The 20,977-nt window shown below is 44.4% G+C and overlaps 2 protein-coding genes across 3 annotated transcripts in view; one reads left to right on the top strand and one right to left on the bottom strand.

Moving 5' to 3' along the window:
* Positions 1–20,977, bottom strand: part of LOC134870905 (caskin-2-like) — a 109,407-nt gene that overhangs the window by 44,237 nt on the left and 44,193 nt on the right. The window lies entirely within an intron of this gene.
* LOC134870487 (general transcription factor II-I repeat domain-containing protein 2B-like) lies at positions 2,781–5,359 on the top strand. The gene is made up of 2 exons (XM_063892671.1): positions 2,781–4,229; positions 4,548–5,359. The coding sequence occupies exons 1-2, from the start codon at positions 2,954–2,956 to the stop codon at positions 5,060–5,062; spliced, it is 1,791 nt and encodes a 596-aa protein (XP_063748741.1). The 5' UTR covers positions 2,781–2,953; the 3' UTR covers positions 5,063–5,359.

The raw sequence follows: 20,977 nt of genomic DNA, 5'->3' as shown, positions 1-20,977 counted from the left end.
CTACATGGTGGTTGGGACCTCAAACCTTACTTTATACTAGCCACAGTGGGAAACACAGGACTAGTGTAGAGGTTGAGGCCATTGAGGGGAGGAAGGGGGAAGGTTTTGCATAGGAACTCTTTTAAACTGTGTATAGGCTCTCCGCTGCAACCAAAGCCCACAACCCCACTACCAGATGGAGAGAGGCATATAGAGGCACCTATTCTTTTTTTTCCCCTGCCCCTGCAATACGTGCTGCTGAAGAGGAGGAACCAGTACGACGTTCAGCAAGGCCTAACGTGGGAGTGCCACCAGCAAGCTACAGACCATAAAAACTGTTGCAGAGACTGCCAACTTTTAGTCATGGGGGGATGTGACGGGGCCCTTTTTTAAGGGATCTTATGTGTGTTTTTATTATGTATTGCTGCGTTTTTATCGTGTTAGTAGCATATGTATTTTAAATTCCCTACTGCCCCTGAACTACCCACCACTAAACGGCAGCAATCAGCGGGATGTGCAACAAGTGTTTGGTGTGAGTGAGCACCCTGGCAGCCGAGTTCTGCACATACCTGTTCTGCAGTTCTGCAAAGCCTGTCCAGGGCTTTACTGGGAACCCCGAACACGTCTCTGTTGCAGTAGTCCAACTGGGAGGTGACAAATGCATGGATGAGGATCTCGGCCACGGAATCAGAGAGTGATGGTCGGAGACGGGAAATGTTCCTGAGGTGATAGAAGGCGGACTTGGTGACGGATTTGATATGTGACTGAAATGAGATAGTGGATTCAAGAATAAAACCCAGGTTACGGACTTCGAGAGACGGGGAGATGGAACAGCCGTCCACGTGGAGGAGATCTCCAACCTTCCGGAGCAGTGCCTTGGGGGCCACAACCATGAGCTCAGTGTTCTTACTGTTGAGTTTGAGTGGTTTTGCTGTCATCAGCTTATGACAGACCGAAGTGACGCATGATCTGGCAAAGGGGGAGCATGTAAATCGTGAAAAGTAGGGGACCAAGCACGGAGCCTTGGGGGACACCATGGTTGACTGGGGCCGGGGGGGAGGATGAGCTGCTGATGCTGACAAACTGAGGCCTGGTTGAGAGATAGGACTGAAACCATGACAGAGCTGTACCAGTGATGCCAAGGTTGTCGGAGAGGCATTTCAGGAGGACTGTGTGAGAAACGGTGTCAAAGGCCGCACAGAGGTCGAAGAGGAAGAGAATACTGATTTGTCCGTATTCAGCAGTGAGAAGGAAGTTGTTAGTGATCTTGAGGAGGGCGGTCTCTGTGCTGTGATGTGCTCTGTAGGCTGACTGTAGGGGTTCGTAGAGCTTCCAGATGACAGAGGGGAGTTGATGATGTCCGTTATGATGGAGGAGAGGGTGGGAAGGCAGGCCTTGACCACCACCGTGGGCATGGGGTCAAGGGAGCAGGTGGAGGCCTTAGCATTGGTCACCAGCTTCGAGACCAGTGGAACATCCACTGGGGAGAAGGAGGAGAGAAAGCATCGGGGATTGAGGGGTTGAGCTGGGAGTGTGCATTCCTGTGTCAGGGTCAAGTGCGGAGGGGAGGGGGCGGGCACCAGGAGTTGTTGATGAATGGAGATCACCTTAGCCTGTAAAAAGTCGAGGAATTTGGAGCACAGGTCAGGAGCTTCAGCAGTGTGCGTGGCAGGTAGGGTGCGGAGCAGTCGGTTGATGGTGGAGAAAGAGGATCTGGGGTGATTTTGTTGTGAGGTGATGAGGGAGGAGTAGTAGGTGGTCTTGGTCTTGGAGAGAGCCTCCTTGTAGGACCTCACATGGTCCACCAAGGCCAGACGGTGGACAGTCAGGCCAGTTGATCAGAGGTGAACCATGGTGCCAGGCGGGGAAAAGACACCTTCCGGCTTCTGAGGGGAGCCAGAGAGTCCAGGCTGAGAGAGAGGGTAGTATTGTAGCGGACCGCCAAGGCTTCTGGCGAAGTGTCGGAGAGAGCCGGGGTCATGTGGGTTGTGAGAAGGTCTGATAGGGCTGATGCACTCACTGATTGGTGTCCCTGAAGGTGATTGTGCGCCCGGGGCGCTGCCTGGGCAGGGGGTTGGGGATGGTGAAGATGATGGCATGGTGGTCTGATACCGCCAGGTCTAGGCACTGCAGGTGAGAGGGGAGGGCACCAGTGGAGCAGACTAGATCCAGCGTGTGACCTTTGGAGTGGGTGGAGCCCTGGACATGCTGTGTTATGTTGAGGCAGTCCAGAAGTGACAGAAATTCTACGGCAAACTTGCAGCTGGTGGAGTCGACGTGGATGTTAAAATCTCCCAGCAGATAGGTGGAAGGTGATTTAGAGCAGAGAGAGGACAGAAGCTCATTCAGCTCCTTCTTGACGAAGGAGGACAAATACGCGTCCGGACGCCGGACAGGGCATTGAAAAGCCGGACTGTCCGGCCTAAAGCCGGACGTCTGGCCACCCTACCTGGTCACCCTACGTAGCACCCCAGTGCATTTATCATGGTTAATGGAGATTTTAACCATTTAAAAGTCTCCAAAAGCCTTTCAAACTTCACCCAGTATGTGACCGGTGGCACTAGGAACAATAAGACACTGGACCTGCTGTATGCCAATGTTGAGGCATACAGCTCCACCATTCCCTAACCCCCCCCCTGTGCTGTCACCATTCCTGTTCACCCTCTACACCAGGGGTAACCAACAGGTCGATTGCGGTCAACTGGTCGATCTTCAAAGCCTTCACTGTCGATCCCTACATTTTCACATTTTGTAAAAAAAAAAAAAATGTTCATGCTCTAGTTCACTTGGCCCGCGACCGATTAAATTTGGCCCGTGCCTTCCCGCACTGTCCCACCATAAACGATCGGAAGTTCTCGTTGAAAATTATTTATTGGCGCACTACCAAATAATGCCATAGGATGGCGCTGTTGAGCTCCAGTCAGCTCCTAGCTACCCGATAACGCCCAAGACCAGTGAGTGAGAGGATTCAAGGATGGAGCGTAGTAGGCTGTGGCACACAGACAAACGAAAATTAAAAAAAACTTGGGAACAGGACTATTTTTTTACCGAGGTAGATTCCAATGCAGTGTGTCTGGTATGTAAGCAGAGGGTCGCTGTTTCAAAGGAATACAACATTCGCCGTCACTATCTAACTAAGCATGCGGCTGAGTTCGCAAAGTACACTGGAGAACATTGCAAGGTCAAGTTAGCAGACTTGCTAACAAAGCTAACCACCCAGCAGCGAACTCTACTTCAGCCGTCGACTGCACAAGAAAATGCCACTCGGGCTAGTTATCGCATTAGCAATGCAATCGTGAGAAGTGGGAGAGCTTTTGCAGCGGGTGATTTCGTCAAGGAGTGTTTGACAATTGCTGCCCAAGATGTGTGTCCAAATCCGATGCGTGTGTTTTCTCAAATTAGCCTGTCACGGAACACTGTCACCCGCCGCGTTGAGGACATGGCCGAAGACGTTCGAGGTCAGATAGCCCAAAGAGCAAGTCACTTTTCTGCCTTCTCCATTGCGTGCGATGAAAGCACCGACATGTCCGACTCAGCACAGTTGCTGGTGTTTTTGCGAGGCGTCAATGAGGACTTTGAAGTGTGTCAAGAACTAGCGGGCCTTGAAACATTGAAAGGGACAACAAAAGGTGTGGATATTTTTATGGCAGTGGAGCGAGTTCTGGACAAGAACGGTTTGAACTGGGAAACCCTATCTGGCATCATGACTGATGGAGCCCCCGCCATGGTCGGTAAGCGAGCAGGGCTAACTGCACTTGTGTCGGACAAGGTCTCCGAGTTTGGTGGCTCGATTTTAAAGTACCATTGTATTTTGCATCAGGAGCAACTGTGCGCTAAAAACATGGGCTTGAAAAACGTCATGCAGGATGTCGTCGCCATTGTCAACAATATTCGCTCAAAGGCCCTCTCACACCGTCAATTCAAAGCTCTGCTTGATGAGATGGATGCCCAGTATGGTGATGTATTGTACCATCAGGAGGTGCGGTGGTTGAGCCGTGGGAAAGTTTTGCGGGGTTTCTTTGATCTGCGCGAGGAAATAAGAGAGTTTCAAGCCATGAAGACGAACAACATCCAAGTGCCCACGGACAGTCACTGGCTTGCAGACCTGGCTTTTCTTGTGGACATCACAGAGCTGCTGAATATCCTCAATCTTCAGCTCCAAGGGAGAGACCAGATGATCACGCAGATGTATGACCATGTCAAAGCCTTCAAGCAAAAGTTCCAGCTGCTTAGCAGACATCTCTCAAAAGGTGAGATCTAACTTTAATATTTTATTGAACATAAAACAATGTATTACGCTTGTTGTCACAACCATGCTATCATAGATATATTGTTTGTGATGCATGTATACTTTGTGTTGGTGGAAAATAGATGTTCTTTTTAAAACCACTAAACCAGGCATTAAATCCAAAACAGTAGTTGTATTGCTTTTCATAGTCTACTGCAGCCATAAACAAAACAAAATATATCCCCTGCCCACCATTTGATTGATGATTGGTATTTCATTTCATTTCATGAAAAGCAGCAATCTTACATTGCTGCTTTTGTCTTTGTGTCTGTATTTTCAGGAAATTTGGAACATTTCCCCAGCCTCAGAGAAGTTGGGTTGATGGAGGAAGACACACCAAAATACCTCAACATTCTCAACAATCTTGAGGTGGAGTTCGACCATCGCTTTGAAGATTTTCGTGGAAATACAACAGCATTTGAGCTGTTTGCTCAACCTTTTTCTGTGAATGTGGATGCAGTCAGTGAGGAGCTTCAAATGGAACTTTTGGAACTTCAGTCTGATTCAGACCTCCATAGCAGGTTCAGAGAGCTTTCCTTACAAGATTTTTACAGGTCTATTCCCGCACACAGATATGGCAAGATACGCAAACATGCCCAGGTTATGTTATCCCTCTTTGGAAGTACTTATGTCTGTGAGCAGGCTTTCAGCCTTATGAATCTTAACAAGTCCAAACTGAGGAATGCTTTATCTGACTCTCACCTACATGACATTCTCACTTTGTCAGTTAGTCAGCTTGAACCTGATATTGAGAGGCTTTTAAAAACCAAGAACAGGCTTCATGTTTCCCACTGATTGGACTACTACAGGCAGAATATGTAGGCCTGCCCTAGGCCCCCATTGTGTCACCTGGGAGTATGGTAGGCCCAAGGACTGGTAATGTTCCACACCTGTCCACAAATATTTCATAGTGCTTCAGTTATTTTTTTAATTTAAAGAAGCCAGATCGATGTTATGAAATGTTATTGACCTAAATGTGAAACACAGTAAACAGTGCAATTCATTTTTCAAAATGACTTTGTGATATAGTGTTTATTTTGCACACGTATGCTTAACTTACACACGTAATGTACTGCACTCATATATTTACCGTACACTTAATGTACTGCAAAATTATCATTTTGGCCCTCGGCCCTCCCCTCACGTTCAATTTTGGCCCTCCATCGGGAAGTATTTGGGCACCCCTGCTCTAGTTGGTTGGTTGTTTTAACAAGCTTTTTAGACCTAGCTCTGGCTTGTTGATTTGAATCACGCATAGGTCATTTGGTTATTTGATATACTGAGGTCTATGCTGAGGCTGCATGCAATTGTGGGCGGGGTTAAAAAAAATCATATCCTAACGGACATCTTGAGTAAGTAGTAACTTTAAACTGCCAAGTTCTGCCAACCTTAACTAACAGTTAATATTGATATGGATATGAATTTCTTGCTCGCACCCATGCTAAATTCAAAGACTCATGTCTACTCAACAGCGCATTAAGATCAAAAAGAATTGATGAACTGAAAAGAGGACTAAAAGCACAGCAGTCGCTTTTCATTGCGCCTACAACAAAAGAGCAAGGCAGCTACCGAAACGTCCTTCCGAGTTAGCCAGAGTTGTGGACTCGAGTCACATGACTTGGACTCGAGTCAGACTCGAGTCATGAATTTGATGACTTGAGACTTGACTTGGCAAAATCTAAAAGAACTTGCACTTTGACTTGGACTTTAACATCAGTGACTCGCATTTGGACTTGGACTTGCCCCTTTTGACTCGAAAAGACTTGCTACTTTCCCCAAACCCAAAGATTAAAAAGTGTGTTGACATAGACCGCGCTATCTCTCTTTGCACCTGTGTGCATCTGTGTGCGTAACGTGTGTGTGGCACGACATCCAATCAAATTAGAGCCACGTTGTTTTGATCGGACAGCATCCAACCAATCAAAGTACTGGACAATTAATGAGTCGGAACAAACTATAAGGCGCCAAGTGGGCAACAATGATACCACGGTAGTTTCATTTGGATTTAAAAACTTTGAGGTGGTCAACAAAAAAAGAACTGCAGTCTGTAAAACATGCGGGACGACGATAACAGACGGAGACGCGACAACTTCCAACTTCCAACTTCGTTCGACATTTGAAGTTGCACAAAGAACGGTAAGTTTTGAATGAAAGCCAACACTAGCTTATCGGCTAATTGCTAGCTAGCTACATATCAATGAGACTGTAAACGTCACCTTGGCTTACGAACACGCTAAACGGTATCTCCTGTGGGTTCATTAAAAAGGCCAGCAGTGGCTCAGTCAGTAGGGGCTTGGACTGGGAATCGTAGGGTCACCGGTTCAAGTCCCCGAACAGACTTGAAATATGGAAAGTGGACTGGTACTTGGAGAGGTCCTAGTTCACCTCCTAGGCCCTGCTGTGGTGCCATTGAGCAAGGCACCGGACACCTCCAACCCCCCCCTCTCTCCATTGCTCCCCGGGCGCTGTATGATAGCTGCCCGCTGCTCCTAGTACTAGGATGGGTTAAATGCAGAGGACCAATTTCACTGTGTGTGCTCTGCTGTGTGCATGTATGTGACAATAAAGAGGGCTTCATCCTCCGATTCTATCTAATGGATAAGTTCACTATTTTGTTCTTTGCCCCCTTTCTGGGTCGTCTTGGATGAAATAGAAATGTTGACGATTGGTCCAGTCTCCAGCTTTTGGCTAATTTGGAATCACCCCCTGCTTCAGAAAGGTTGGCTACAGGCATTCATAACATTGTCCTTAAAACAACCCTAAACATTCGTTTTCAAAGATGAGCAACTCACCGAGTGGTAAGTGGTGTTAGTAGTTGTTTAAAAAAATATATATTGGCGAAATATTTGTATTCCGTCCGTGTTATTTGCTATTGTGGAACTAGCTATGTTTTCAGATACTTCACTGAGGCTTAGGACTGACCTCCAATATTCGACTATTCGACGATTCGATTTGGAGAGGTCTGATTCGACTATGAACCTCGTAGTCGGATCTTCGTAAAATTTTGTTATACAACAAAGACCATACCATTCTGACTATATGGGGTGCCCGTGGCTGCCGAGCATTAATTGTTACATAGAATGTCTTTTTTTGTTATATAAAAGTTAAGTCTATTTTTTTGTTAATAAAGAGTTCCAATGATTTGTTCGTTGGTAGTCTTAGCTTATTACGGTATTAATAAATCACACCCACTGCAGTTGCGCAATCCAAATGAGCGCAGGTGAGCAGCACACAGGATCGTTAGTGTTTACGGATTTATTGGCTCACAATGGCTACTAAAAAGACATCAAAAGTGTGGAACTATTTTGAAAAGGTTAAAGATGACCCGAAGAAAGTGAAGTGTAAGTTGTGTGAGCAGCTTCTTGCATATCACACGACGACAACCAACATGGCATATCATTTGAAGCGGGTAAGGCTTGTTAACTTTACAAACAAACAAACAGTTCTACCACTCTTTTATCAATACAGGCATTAAAATATTATTGTTATATTATTCTATCATTTACAGTTACACCGCAGTGTCATGACGACAACTCAGCCGGCACGTCTGCATCAGCGGCGGCCCCGAGATTAACGCAAAAAAAACTCGATTTGAGACCACCACTTTCAGAGAAGAGAAAAAGGGAAATTACTGAAAAGATTGCGGAGTTTGTGGCACTTGATATGAGGCCTGTGCGCATTGTTGAGGGTGGGGGATTTAAAGAACTCTTGCGCACACTTGAGCCAGGCTACACCGTCCCTACAAGAGCTACGGTGATGGATATCGTGCACACAAAATATCTATCGACACGGTCAGAGATATACAGGACAATACAGGACTGTGAAGCTGTCAGTTTCACAACTGATATCTGGACCTCACTTCAGATGGAGGCTTATCTCACAGTCACATCACATTTCATCACTGGAGACTGGCGACTGGAGAGTTTTGTTTTAGAAACCAAAAAAATGTAGGACTGTCACACAGCCGATCACATTGCACGGGAACTGACGGAGATAATTTGCAAGTGGGACATTCCAAGTACCAAGATCGTTTCTGTGGTGCATGACAACGCAGCAAACACGGTTGCGTGCACCAACCCGTTGGTCCAGCAGCCCTCCTGGGGAAATATGAAAGGGGTGCGCTGCGCGGGCCACACATTACAACTCTGCATAAACAGCGCTCTGAAGCAGGACCCCATTTGCCGCACTGTTGCTGCTGTAAGGCGCTTGGTTTCTCATTTCAAAAAAAGCGCAAAGGCCACCACAGCACTTCAAGATAAACAGAAACAACAGAATGTTCCTCAGCATAAACTGATGCAGGATGTTGTCACCCGTTGGAACTCTGTTTATTTGATGCTCGATCGCTTGATCGAACAGAAGGGGCCAGTTTCAGCCGTGCTCACAGATGACAGTGTGAGCAAACGGTCCGATCGTGACCTGGAGCTATCCACATCACAGTGGCGCACAGCAGAGGACATTGTCGCTGTGCTTAAACCAATGATCACTCTGACAGAGCTTTTGTCCCAAGAAAATAATGCATCCCTGTCTGCCACTGTCCCCATGCTTATGAATATTAAAAAAGACATTTGGTGGTGCATGCGGACGACAGTCGAACCACAAATATCATCAAGACTACGCTGTCCGAGGAGATGGACAGGCGATGGGAGCTTAAAGGGCCAGGGCTGGAAAGAAGTGTTATGTCATTTTGCACTAGTTCCAGGCTGTTGCGATAAGTTTAATTATTTATTTATTTTATCCCGATTCCCGAGTGTAAACTGTGAATTGAAAGCCAAGAAATAGGTTCTTAACTGAGCGATAAAGGCATGTTTTGGCACGTTGTTGTTTTTGAAGCCATTTTGTTCCGATTTTATGTGAACTGTTCTGATGTTTAATATGCCCAGTTTCGTTCATCTGGCTTTAAATAAATAAAGGTATTTGTTTCACACCTACCATGTTTTTTGAGCTCTTTTGTTTGAAACGGAAAAATATAAAGATCTAGCTGCTATCTGAAAAAAAAAAGGTTCGACTATCAGTCGACTACGGCAAAATCTGACGAATCAGATTCGACTATGAAAATCCTTAGTCGAAAACAGCCCTACTGAGGCTATTAACTTCCGCTTGATATTTGGAATACAAAATGTCAAATTAAACACGACAGAAACTGTATTTCGCTAAGACACTCGTTTTGGAGCATCACCACTAACCAGTGACCACTCGGTGAGTTGCACATCTTTGAAAACGAACGTTCAAGGTTGATTTAAAGACCGCTTTATGAATGCCCTTACATGAAGCACGGGGGACCAATCGTTAAAATGTCGGTGTCAAACACACTATTTCATCCTAGACAAACCAGAAATGGGGCTCAAAGTGCAAAATAGTGAACTTATCCATACTCGTATTGTAAAAGGATAGTTTAGGATTTTTTGAAGCGAGATTGTATGTACTTAGCAGCAAGTCAGCGGATCATACACAGTAGGCTGCTGCCAGCAGCAAAACTAAAGCAAGCCTAGTCAAATCAAGGTCAATCAAGACAATTTTTTCCGATAGGAAAACTAAGTATATCTCACTCTCTCCAGTACACCAGATTCCATTGACAAAAATGGCTATTTTACTTTGCAGCACGAAGGAGTTGCTAGTCTATTCTGCCTCATTGAGGTCGTTTATGTAATTTAGGTAAATCACAACAAAGCTGAACTATCAACGAAGACATAGAATAGCACAATTAAACTTAATCATTGAGCCAGCAGTAGACCAGCAATTTCTGTGTGTTGCAGGTAGAATTGCTGTTTTTGCCAATGGAATCAGGTGTGCTGTGAGAGTGAATTAACAAGCATACTTCAGTTTCCTGTCGGAAAGGGCTGCTTGATGGCAAGGTAAAGCAGGAAAAGTATAAATTAATATAGTAAGTGTACACTGAAAATGGAAATGTATTTTATCAATGTAATGTTAAAACAAACACAATCTTACAGTATACAATACAATTCATAATAATACAGAAATAAATATTAACACAATGTTAGCATTGATATATGAGGAGATAGTTTCAAATGCAATTTATGTGTGGCTATAAGGGACTTTCTTACATCTGTTTTATATGCTTACCTGTTACAGATTTGAAGAATACCACATGAGTAGAAGCATCATAGATGAACCACAACAGCCTTCAATCTCACAATTCTTGGACAGTCGTGTAGCGCATTACAGCATGAGTCATCCACAGCAGAAGGCTATCAGTAATGCAATACTGTCCGACTTGATTATTGATTGCAACTGGCTGTGTTTTATGCCCCCTCATAGTTGTAGTGCTGTTGTGATATGGGAACTCACGATCGCACAGTTTGCATACCACTTTGTCCTTCTCCATAGTTTTGCCTTCTGCCCAAAATCCGAAGTGCTTCCATATCGAACTCCTCATGTGATAAGGGGTTATCACTCGCCATTGCCCTCCATTTGTTGTTAAAACACTAAGCCGCAGCAGCCGATTGACACTATCAGGCTGTTTCCGGTGCATGCAATTGGTGGGAATATACTTTTTAGCCCTCGCAATGCCTACTGCACTTTCGGAATTATTTTCTTTTCTGCTTGTTTGTGAGTTATGTTAATAATAATAATAATAATAATAATAATAATAATAATAATAATAATAATAATAATAATAATAATAATAATAATAATGAAATAAAATATTTTTTATTTCTTTGATTCATTAAAAAATAAGTTATTTAGTAAAAAATCAATTCCCTCTTTTCGTTTTCGAAACGTGTGTTGGTCGGTCCAATCAATTGTACAATCGATTCTCGGACGTAAAGTGACAGCTCTACTGTCCACTGGATAGAGAAAGAGACAGCTAAAGAGAGGATACAGCTAGATACAAATCTCTTGGCCTGCAATCGCTTCAAAGGCTCACACACAGTTGAATGAATCTATGACCAATTTGAGTCAATATGCGATGAATACAACATCAAAGATAAATTGGACTACATTATTAGTGACAATGCTGCTAACATGCGAAAAGCATTCACTGTGTGCTTCCCCAGTGAACAAGTGGATGATGATGGAGATCATCTTGATGACCCTGATCTCTGGTGTGACTCAACCCTGGAAGAACAGCAAACGGTAGATGCTGCTATGGCAAAGAAACAGCGCCTGCAGTGTTTTGCGCATACTCTTCAGCTGGTGGTGGGAGAAGGTTTGAAAGAAACAAAAGTGGCACGTCCTTCTCTTTCCAAGTTATCAAAACTTAGCTCATTGCTGCACACAAGCACAACATTCAAAGATGTGTTTGATAGTGAATTTGGGGAACAGAAAGGCATCCCTGCTGCAGTCAACACAAGATGGAACTCAACACTGAGGCAAGTAAAGGCAGTTCTCCAGTGTGATCATCTAAAGCTCTGTGACATTCTAAAAAAGGCTGGGCATAAGGAGTTGTCATTCACACCACGCGAGTGGAATCTGTTGAAGGAGTTGGTGGACATCTTGAAGCCGTTTGGAGAAGCAACTGATTTGACACAGGGAGAGAAGGTCGTCACAATCAGTGCAGTTGTTCCATCCGTCTTGTCCCTCAATCATCACCTTGAGAAGCTGAAGCCTCAAGTTCGTTTCCTGAGCGGCCTGGTCGGAAGTCTCCAGGCATCCCTGAACAAAAGATTTCTTGGGATCTTCATTAACGTAAAAATGGCCGGGACTCAAGATGGGATCACTGCCCCCTTTTCAGACCCAGTCTACCTCAAAGCAGCCGCCTTGGATCCAGCCTCAATCGTGACATCAAGGCAGAGGTGGCACAACAAGTTAAAGGTAAACATTATTGACTTCAATGCAACTTTTTTTCTCGTAGTCTGATCTTATTGACAGCATCAATAATTGCATTTTTCAGCCTAACACTGTATCACCAACACCAACGTAATAAGGGCTCTTTTGTTTCTGCTGTTAAATGTTTTTCCAGAATTGATCCTGCAAGATGCTGCAGAGACTGAGCAACCTGTGCCTCTGGTTGATAAAGAAGAGCAAGAGGACCTTGGACAAGGAGAAGGGCTGTTTGCTGCATACCATAAGAGGCAAAAGAAGGATGTTGGGACCACTCCAGCACTACAGCTAATCACTACCTAGACACAGTCGAAGGACAGAGCGCCCTTTTGTTCTGGGCACTGAACATGAAGTCTCTTCCTCCACTCTTCCGAGTGGCCACCAGAGTCTTGGCAGTGCCTGCCTCTAGTGCTCCAGTGGAGAGAGTTTTCAGCCATGGTGGCATCATACTACGTCCCCATCATTCACAAATGACTGACAGACTTTTGGCCAATTTGATCTTTTGCAAATGCAATGCAGCATAGGGCTCTGAGATAGAAAAGCACAACTCTGTTCATTGTCATGTTCATGACACTTCACATCTAGTCCCCTTCCAGACACACACACACACACACACACACACAAGAGTGTTTTGCAAAAATGAGGATCTTTTGAGACAGTTGTAGTGCAATAAGCAATGGAAATACAACGTCAGCACTTTCTGTGGAAATTACATTTGCCTTTGTTTATTTCAGATGTGTTTGAACAATGTTGTTGGTTTGATAAATATATAGAGATCTTAACAGCATACATGATTTGTGTAAATATTATTTCTCTGTTGTTAAAAGGACTCGAAAAGACTTGAAACTCAAAGGGTAGGACTTGGGACTTGACTTGAGACTTGTCGGTCTTGACTCGGGACTTGACTCGAGACTTGCTTGTCTTAACTCGGGACTTGAAAACAAAGACTTGAGACTAACTTGTGACTTGCAAAACAATGACTTGGTCCCACCTCTGGTTAGCCATATTTTGGCTAAGCACAAAAAAACATTTACGGATGGTGAGTTGATCAAAGAAGCAATGAGCCTTACAGCTGACGTCTTGTTTGCTGATTTTAAAAACAAAGAAGACATAAAAACAAGGATAAGAAGTGTACCACTTGGTGCACCAACAGTAGCCAGACGAGTCGAGTCATTGTCCGAAGATGTATCCCAGCAAGTATTAAAAGACTTATCTTTCCCCGAATACTTTTCAATTAAATTTGACGAGTCTACCGACGCCACAGACACAGCCCAGCTAAGTGTGTTTGTCTGAATGGTTTTCACGGATTTGACTGTCAAGGAGGACTTTCTGGCCCTTATCCAATTGAAAGACAGAACCAGGGGTGAGGACGTGTACAATGCATTCAAGGACTTTGTGCGCGAGTACAAGATTCCCATTCATAAAATAGTGTGCTTCACAACCGATGGGGCAGCGGCGATGATCGGTGTTCGTTCAGGATTCGTCGCGTTGTGCAGAAAAGACCCAGACTTTCCACCATTTGTAAACTATCAGTGTGTGATACATCAACAGGCATTGGCAGCTAAAGCAATTGACATGTCACATGTAATGAATGTTGTTGTTAAAACAGTCAATTCAATTTGCGCAAAAGCGCTTCAGCACCGTGTATTTAAGTCTTTATTGGACGAACTCGACTCTGCATATGGAGATTTGATCCTTCACGCAGATGTAAGGTGGCTCAGTTGGGGCAAGGTGCTCCAGCATTTTCTGGATTTGCTGCCAGAGATCATCAGTTTTCTGAAGTCGAGGAACAGGAGTATGAGCAGCTGTCCGACGATACTTGGTTATTGGACTTGGGGTTCCTTACCGATCTGACCGCAAAACTCAATGACCTTAACCGAGAATTGCAAGGGAAAGATTGAGAGCTTGGTCACATGATTAGTGCAGTGGAGGCATTCAAAGTGAAGCTCAGTTTGTGGACCACTCAGTTAAGACATGCGGGGCTGACACACTTCCCAAATCTTGAAAAGGTGTCACAAAACCTCACAGACAAAACCGCTTTTCATCCTGAACAATTCTGTGCCCATTTGAACAAACTGACATCAGAATTTGGCGCTCGATTTGTGGAGGTACAAGACATGGGGCATGTAGTTGGTTTTGTATCAAACGCTCTCCTCAGCATTGACATTGAACAGCTGTCAGTTAAAATGCAGGAGGTGTTTACATTACCTATGGTTGTTGACATGGAGATTATTGAAATGCAAAGCGATATTGAATTGAAGGCCAGAGCAAGAGACCAGGACTTTTGGTCTCTCGTGAGTAGAGAGCGGTATCCACTGATTGTGTCATGCGCGCTTAAACTGAAGGCCTACTTTGGCTCCACATACTTATGTGAAATGGCCTTTGCACAAATGAAAATAATAAAATCCAAGTATAGAACTCGTATGACTGACGCATATCTTACTGACTGCCTCAGACCAGAGGTGGGACCAAGTCACTGTTTGGCAAGTCACAAGTCAGTCCCAACTCTTAGCAGTCAAGTCCAAGTCAAGTCCCAAGTAAAGACAGAGAAGGTCAAGTCGAGTCCAAGTCTGAGTCACATCAAAGCCAAGTCGAGTCCATGTCCCGATCTTTTTCAAGTCCTAAACAAGTCATCATGTACTCTTCACTTAATATTGCAATTATTAGACTATCGATCATAATTTGAACATATCAATCTAATCTACAGTCTAATTTTAGAAATTCCAGATTGAAATAGGTTCAATGTTTCTGTATTGAAATTTTTACGATATACACATGCGCCCTAAGACCTTCAAAGTATCTTAGAAAAGAAGTGAGAGTGAATATTGGGTTTGAATTGTTTTAGCATGGAAAGCACCAATGTGACCATAAAGTTAGTAAAGCGCCTTGACCAGAGGCATATGAGCTGAGTGGATGTCTGAAAGCAGTGCTTGAGCATGCCAATTACAGTACGTAAACAATTTCCTTTAAATACAGTGAGACTTAATATTTCAATAAAAAATGTTTAATCTGCATTACAAAAACAGCAGAGAGAGAAAAATAGGGGCAGTTATTTTACGGTTCACATCGGGAAAATGAAAAGTGAACCTTTTTTTTTCTCAGGTGTTGCCTCCAAAATGTAAGAGTGTGTGTGTGTGTGTGAGAGTGAGAACTAACATGTGCAATGAGAGGGTTGTTTTTTTCTCATTTGTGTGTGTGTGTGTGTGTGTGTGTGTGTGTGTGTGTGTGTGTGTGTGTGTGTGTGTGTGTGTGTGTGTGTGTGTGTATGTGTGTGTGTGTGTGTGTGTGTCAGTGTTAATTTTGGCAGCTATTTTAGATTTAGTCTTTGGACGAAAATGGTTATTAGTTTTAGTCACATTTTAGTCCTTTTTATCCTTCATAGTTTTAGTCTAGTTTTAGTCAAAATGTTGTTCTCTCTATAAACTAATTCAGTTAGGCAAATACAGGTATCTGAAATTGGAATCAAGGTGACAGTATTAAGTGTTGAAATGTGTAAAGCAACATTTCACCCTTAACACTGTAATATCTGGTGTTCTGCTATAAGGGTCATGCAGAGACAGAGCGCCTATCCCAGAGAGAGAGAGCCAGAGACTGGACAGCTCTCGACTAGGCTTCCCTTCGCGGCGCAATTGCATATTTTCTGAAGTGAAATCCGGGAAAATCGTGAATATTAATGAGGGGAAAACCGGGGATTATCCAATCACGTTGGTTAAGATCCAATCCAAAAGGCCAAAATCCGCCACATGATTGCATCGCTCGCGCTTGCCTACGGGCTCTCGTACGGTCTTTGGGGCTTCGCAAATTCGCATTGCAGGGAAGGATGTCCATGATCAGGAAATTTAGTTTTTGACTCGAGACATGTCAAGTCATTACAAGTAAAAGAGGCAAAGTCCGAGTTAATAGTATTCAAGTCCAAGTCGAGTTGCAAGTCATGCCGAATTTGATCAAGTCAAGTCTGAAGTCATTAAAATCATGACTCGAGTCAGACGCAAGTCCAAGTCATGTGACTCGAGTCCACATGTCTGCCTCAGACTGGCAATCACTAACTATCAACCAGATTTTAAAAGGCTTACAGATAATGTAAGTGGGTTTTTTGGAAGATATCGGATTGGTAGATCTCAGTTTACAATTTGGAATAAAAAGCGATCTTGGGCTTGAAAAGGTTGGTTACCACTGCTCTACACCACTGACTTCCGCTTCAACTCAGGCTCATGCCACCTACAGAGGTTCTCAGATGACTCCTCCATCGATCGTAGATCTCTGAAAAGGATCAACACACACAGGGCTCCTGGACCTGATGGCATCCCTGGCCGTGCTCTCAAGGTGTGTGCAGTTCAGCTGGCAGATGTGTTCACAGACATTTTCAATAGGTCACTGCTCCAGTCTGTAGTCCCCACATGTTTTAAAGAGTCCATCATTGTCCCTGTCCCCAAAAAGACAAAACCCATCTGCTTCAATGACTACCGCCCAGTTGCACTCACCTCCATCATCATGAAGTGCTTTGAGCGGTTAGTCAAAACTTTTATCACCTCCTCCCTCCCTGACTCACTGGACCCCCTGCAGTTTGCCTACAGAGCAAACAGGTCCACGGATGACACACTGCCCTCTCCCACCTGGACCAGAGGAGCACTTGTTTGAGAATGCTGTTCATTGACTACAGTTCAGCATTCAACACCATTGTGCCCTCCAAGCTCATCATTAAGCTCAGGGACCTTGGGCTCATGGATCATGAGCTTCCTAACGGGCAGATCCCAGGCAGTGCGGATGGGGAACATCACATCCTCCACCTTGACCCTCAACAGCGGAGCCCCTCAGGGTTGTGTGCTCAGCCCTCTCCTCTACTCCCTGTTCACGCACGACTGCGTGGCTACACACAGCTCCAACACCATCATCAAGTTTACTGACGACACGACCGTCATCGGCCTGATCACAGACGGCGACGAGACGGCATACAGAGAGGAGGTCAGAGCCCTGATATCTTGGTGCCAGGACAACAACCTCCATCTCAACGTCAGCAAAACAAAGGAGCTGATTGTGGACTACAGGAAGAGGCAGAGAGAGGCACACACACCCATCACAATCGACGGGACTCCTGTGGAGAGAGTCAGCAGCTTCAGGTTCCTCGGGGTAAACATCAGTGAGGACCTGACATGGACACATCACACCAGGGTCATATCCAAGACGGCTCGACAGCGGCTCTTCTTCCTCCGCAGGATGCGGAAGTTCAATACGGACTCCAGGATACTCTGCAACTTCTATAGGTGCACCACCGAGAGTATCCTGACTGGCTGCATCACCGCCTGGTATGGCAGTTGCACCGCCCTCAACCGTAAGACTCTACAGAGGGTGGTGAAAACTGCTCAGCACATCACCAGGACGGAGCTGCCATCCATGGAGGACCTCTACCCCCAGCGGTGTAGGAAGAAGGCCGGTAGGATATTAAAGGACCCCCATCACCCCAGCAACAATCTGTTCTGTCTGCTGCCGTCTGGCAGACGGTACCGCAGCATCCGGACCAAGACCACCAGACTCAGAGACAGTTTTATACCACAGGCTATAAGACTGCTGAACTCCTGAGCTCTGTGAATGTCTACTCACATCTGTTTATAGTACACACATACATATATATATATATATATATATATATATTATACACATCTGCCATACATATCTGTTTATAGTACACACATATCTATATATTATACATATCTGCCATATACATGTTATACGTAATATATGCATCTGTCCATACCTCCTCATTCAACAATGTAAAGTATTTAAATACTCTCAATGTATTCCACATACAGTGGGGCAAAAAAGTATTTAGTCAGCCACCAATTGTGCAAGTTCTCCCATTTAAAAAGATGAGAGAGGCCTGTAATTTTTATCATAGGTATACCTCAACCATGAGAGACAGAATGAGAAAAAAAAATCCAGAAAATCACATTGTAGGATTTTTAATGAATTAATTGGTAAATTCCTCGGTAAAATAAGTATTTGGTCACCTACAAACAAGCAAGATTTCTGGCTCTCACAGACCTGTAACTTCTTCTTTAAGAGGCTCCTCTGTCCTCCACTCGTTACCTGTATGAATGGCACCTTTTTGAACTCGTTATCAGTATAAAATACACCTGTCCACAACCTCAAACAATCATACTCCAAACTCCACTATGGCCAAGACCAAAGAGCTGTCAAATGAGACCAGAGACTAAATTGTAGACCTGCACCAGGCTGGGAAAACTGAATCTGCAATAGGTAAGCAGCTTGGTGTGAAGAAATCAACTGTGGGAGCAATTATTAGAAAATGGAAGACATACAAGACCACTGCTAATCTCCCTCCATCTGGGGCTCCACGCAAGATCTCATCCCGTGGGGTCAAAATGATCACAAGAACGGTGAGCAAAAATCCCAGAACCACACGGGGGGACCTAGTGAATGACCTGCAGAGAGCTGGGACCAAAGTAACAGAGGCTACCATCAGTAACACACTACGCCACCAGGGACTTAAATCCTGCAGTTCCAGACGTGTCCCCCTGCTTAAGCCAGTACATGTCCAGGCCCGTCTGAAGTTTGCCAGAGGGCGTTTGGATGATCCAGAAGAGGATTGGGAGAATGTCATATGGTCAGATGAAACCAAAATAGAACTTTTTGGTAAAAACTTAACTCGTCGTGTTTGGAGGAGAAAGAATGCAGAGTTGCATCCAAAGAACACCATACCTACTGTGAAGCATGGGGGTGGAGACATCATGCTTTGGGGCTGTTTTTCTGCAAAGGGACCAGGACGACTGATCCGTGTAAAGGAAAGAATGAATGGGGCCATGTATCGTGAGATTTTGAGTGAAAACCTCCTTCCATCAGCAAGGGCACTGAAGATGAAGCGTGGCTGGGTCTTTCAGCATGACAATGATCCCAAACACACCGCCAGGGCAACGAAGGAGTGGCTTCGTAAGAAGCATTTCAAGGTCCTGGAGTGGCCTAGCCAGTCTCCAGATCTCAACCCCATAGAAAATCTTTGGAGGGAGTTGAAAGTCCGTGTTGCCCAGCGACAGCCCCAAAACATCACTGCTTTAGAGGAGATCTGCATGGAGGAATGGGCCAAAATACCAGCAACAGTGTGTGAAAACCTTGTGAAGACTTACAGAAAACCTTTGACCTCTGTCATTGCCAACAAAGGGTATATAACAAAGTATTGAGATGAACTTTTGTTATTGACCAAATACTTATTTTCCACAATAATTTGAAAACAAATTCATTAAAAATCCTACAATGTGATTTCCTGGATATTTTTTCTCATTTTGTCTCTCATAGTTGAGGTATACCTATGATAAAAATTACAGGCCTCTCTCATCTTTTTAAATGGGAGAACTTGCACAATTGGTGGCTGACTAAATACTTTTTTGCCCCACTGTATGTATATATTTCACATCCTCAAATCTTTATTGTTGTTATTGTAAATATTCTTCTCTCTTTTTGCACTATTTTATTTATCTTATTTGCACCATGTATGTTGAGTTGTTGGAGGAGCATGGGATATAAGATTTTCATTGCCAACATATACGTTGTATATGCTGTGCATATGACCAATAAAACCTTGAAACCTAAGCGCCTGGGAAACTCCTTGGTGCCTGTAGCCATCATGCTGCATAACAGGGGGTTAACCATGTGACTCACTGACAAAAACCCGGACTGCACATAAAGCCTGCACTCTTGCACTTTTGCAAAATAACTTTGACCTGCTTCTCTTTCTGAACACATACAAGTGTATATTTTTAACAATACTCTAGTTACTTATCTGTATTTATATTTTTTTCATTTTTTATTTTAAATGTCATATCCCTGCATGAACCTGTACTGTTTTTCCTCTTTGTTGCTGCTTAAACACTCGAACACTCGAATTTCCCCACGGGAATTAATAAAAGTACATCTTATCTTAACTCACCCTGGTACTTGTTGGTATAGAGCTGTCCTCACAGAAGCTGATATAGGACGTCACAGCCTCTGTGTACTCAGCCAGACTTTGAGTAGCAGTCCTGAACACATCCCAATCAGTACAGTCCAAACACTCCTGAAGGTCCTCCATAGCTTCACTGCTCCATTGCCTGAATGTCCTGGCAACAGGTTTACAGAGTTTCTGTTTCTGCCTTTAAACAAGAGTCAGGTTGTTTCTCGAATGTGTAGGAGCTCTTCCCTGGTGAGCTAGATGTTCTATATGTAAACACTGAATTAATGCACAAAAGTGAGTAAAGATATTTCCTGTTAGTCTCCTGTCGACAAACTTCAAAGTGAATCATTCATACTTCCGGTGAAGAGAGTGACAAACATGGCTGCTTAGCCCTTTGCTCAGCTCTGCAGAGCTACTCAGCCCCATGCCACAGTTATAACACTGGACCAAATTTTGCTAAAACAGTCTCAGATAGTGTCATAAGCCAGGATGTCGCAGGAAGCGAAGCAAAATCTGCCTCGACCATCAAGAAATGTAAAGAAGAGCCCGACAGAGATGGAAGCTCAAGGTGGCGGACAGGCAACACGTGCCGACGAAACCAAATCTGAACTTGCTAGCATCAACAGCCTCCTAAAAGGGATTGCAGCAGATGTGAGCAGTATAAAACTGGGTCTGGATGTACTACAGAGCACGGTGGAGAAGCTTGGAGGAAGGATGTCGGAGGCTGAAGACAGGATTTCTAACCTAGAGGACGTTAGAAACAGCCGCGGCGCTAGCATAGATTCCACCGCAGCACAAGTGAAAAAACTCCAAGATAAAGTCACATACCTGGAAGACGAAATAATGTTCGTATAACGGGCATGCCGGAAAATGCTGAGCAACAGGACTTACGTAGTTTTGTGCTTACCATATTTTCTGAAAAACTGGACCTCGAAGTGCACATCGCCTCAGACCGAAGAAGGATGATGGCTGCAGCCGACATATTT

This window comes from Eleginops maclovinus, chromosome 10 (genome assembly GCF_036324505.1).
Source record: "Eleginops maclovinus isolate JMC-PN-2008 ecotype Puerto Natales chromosome 10, JC_Emac_rtc_rv5, whole genome shotgun sequence".
Lineage (NCBI taxonomy): Eukaryota > Metazoa > Chordata > Actinopteri > Perciformes > Eleginopidae > Eleginops > Eleginops maclovinus.
The sequence above is the reverse complement of the archived record's forward strand: the minus strand, read 5'-3'. Positions and strand labels throughout refer to the sequence as shown.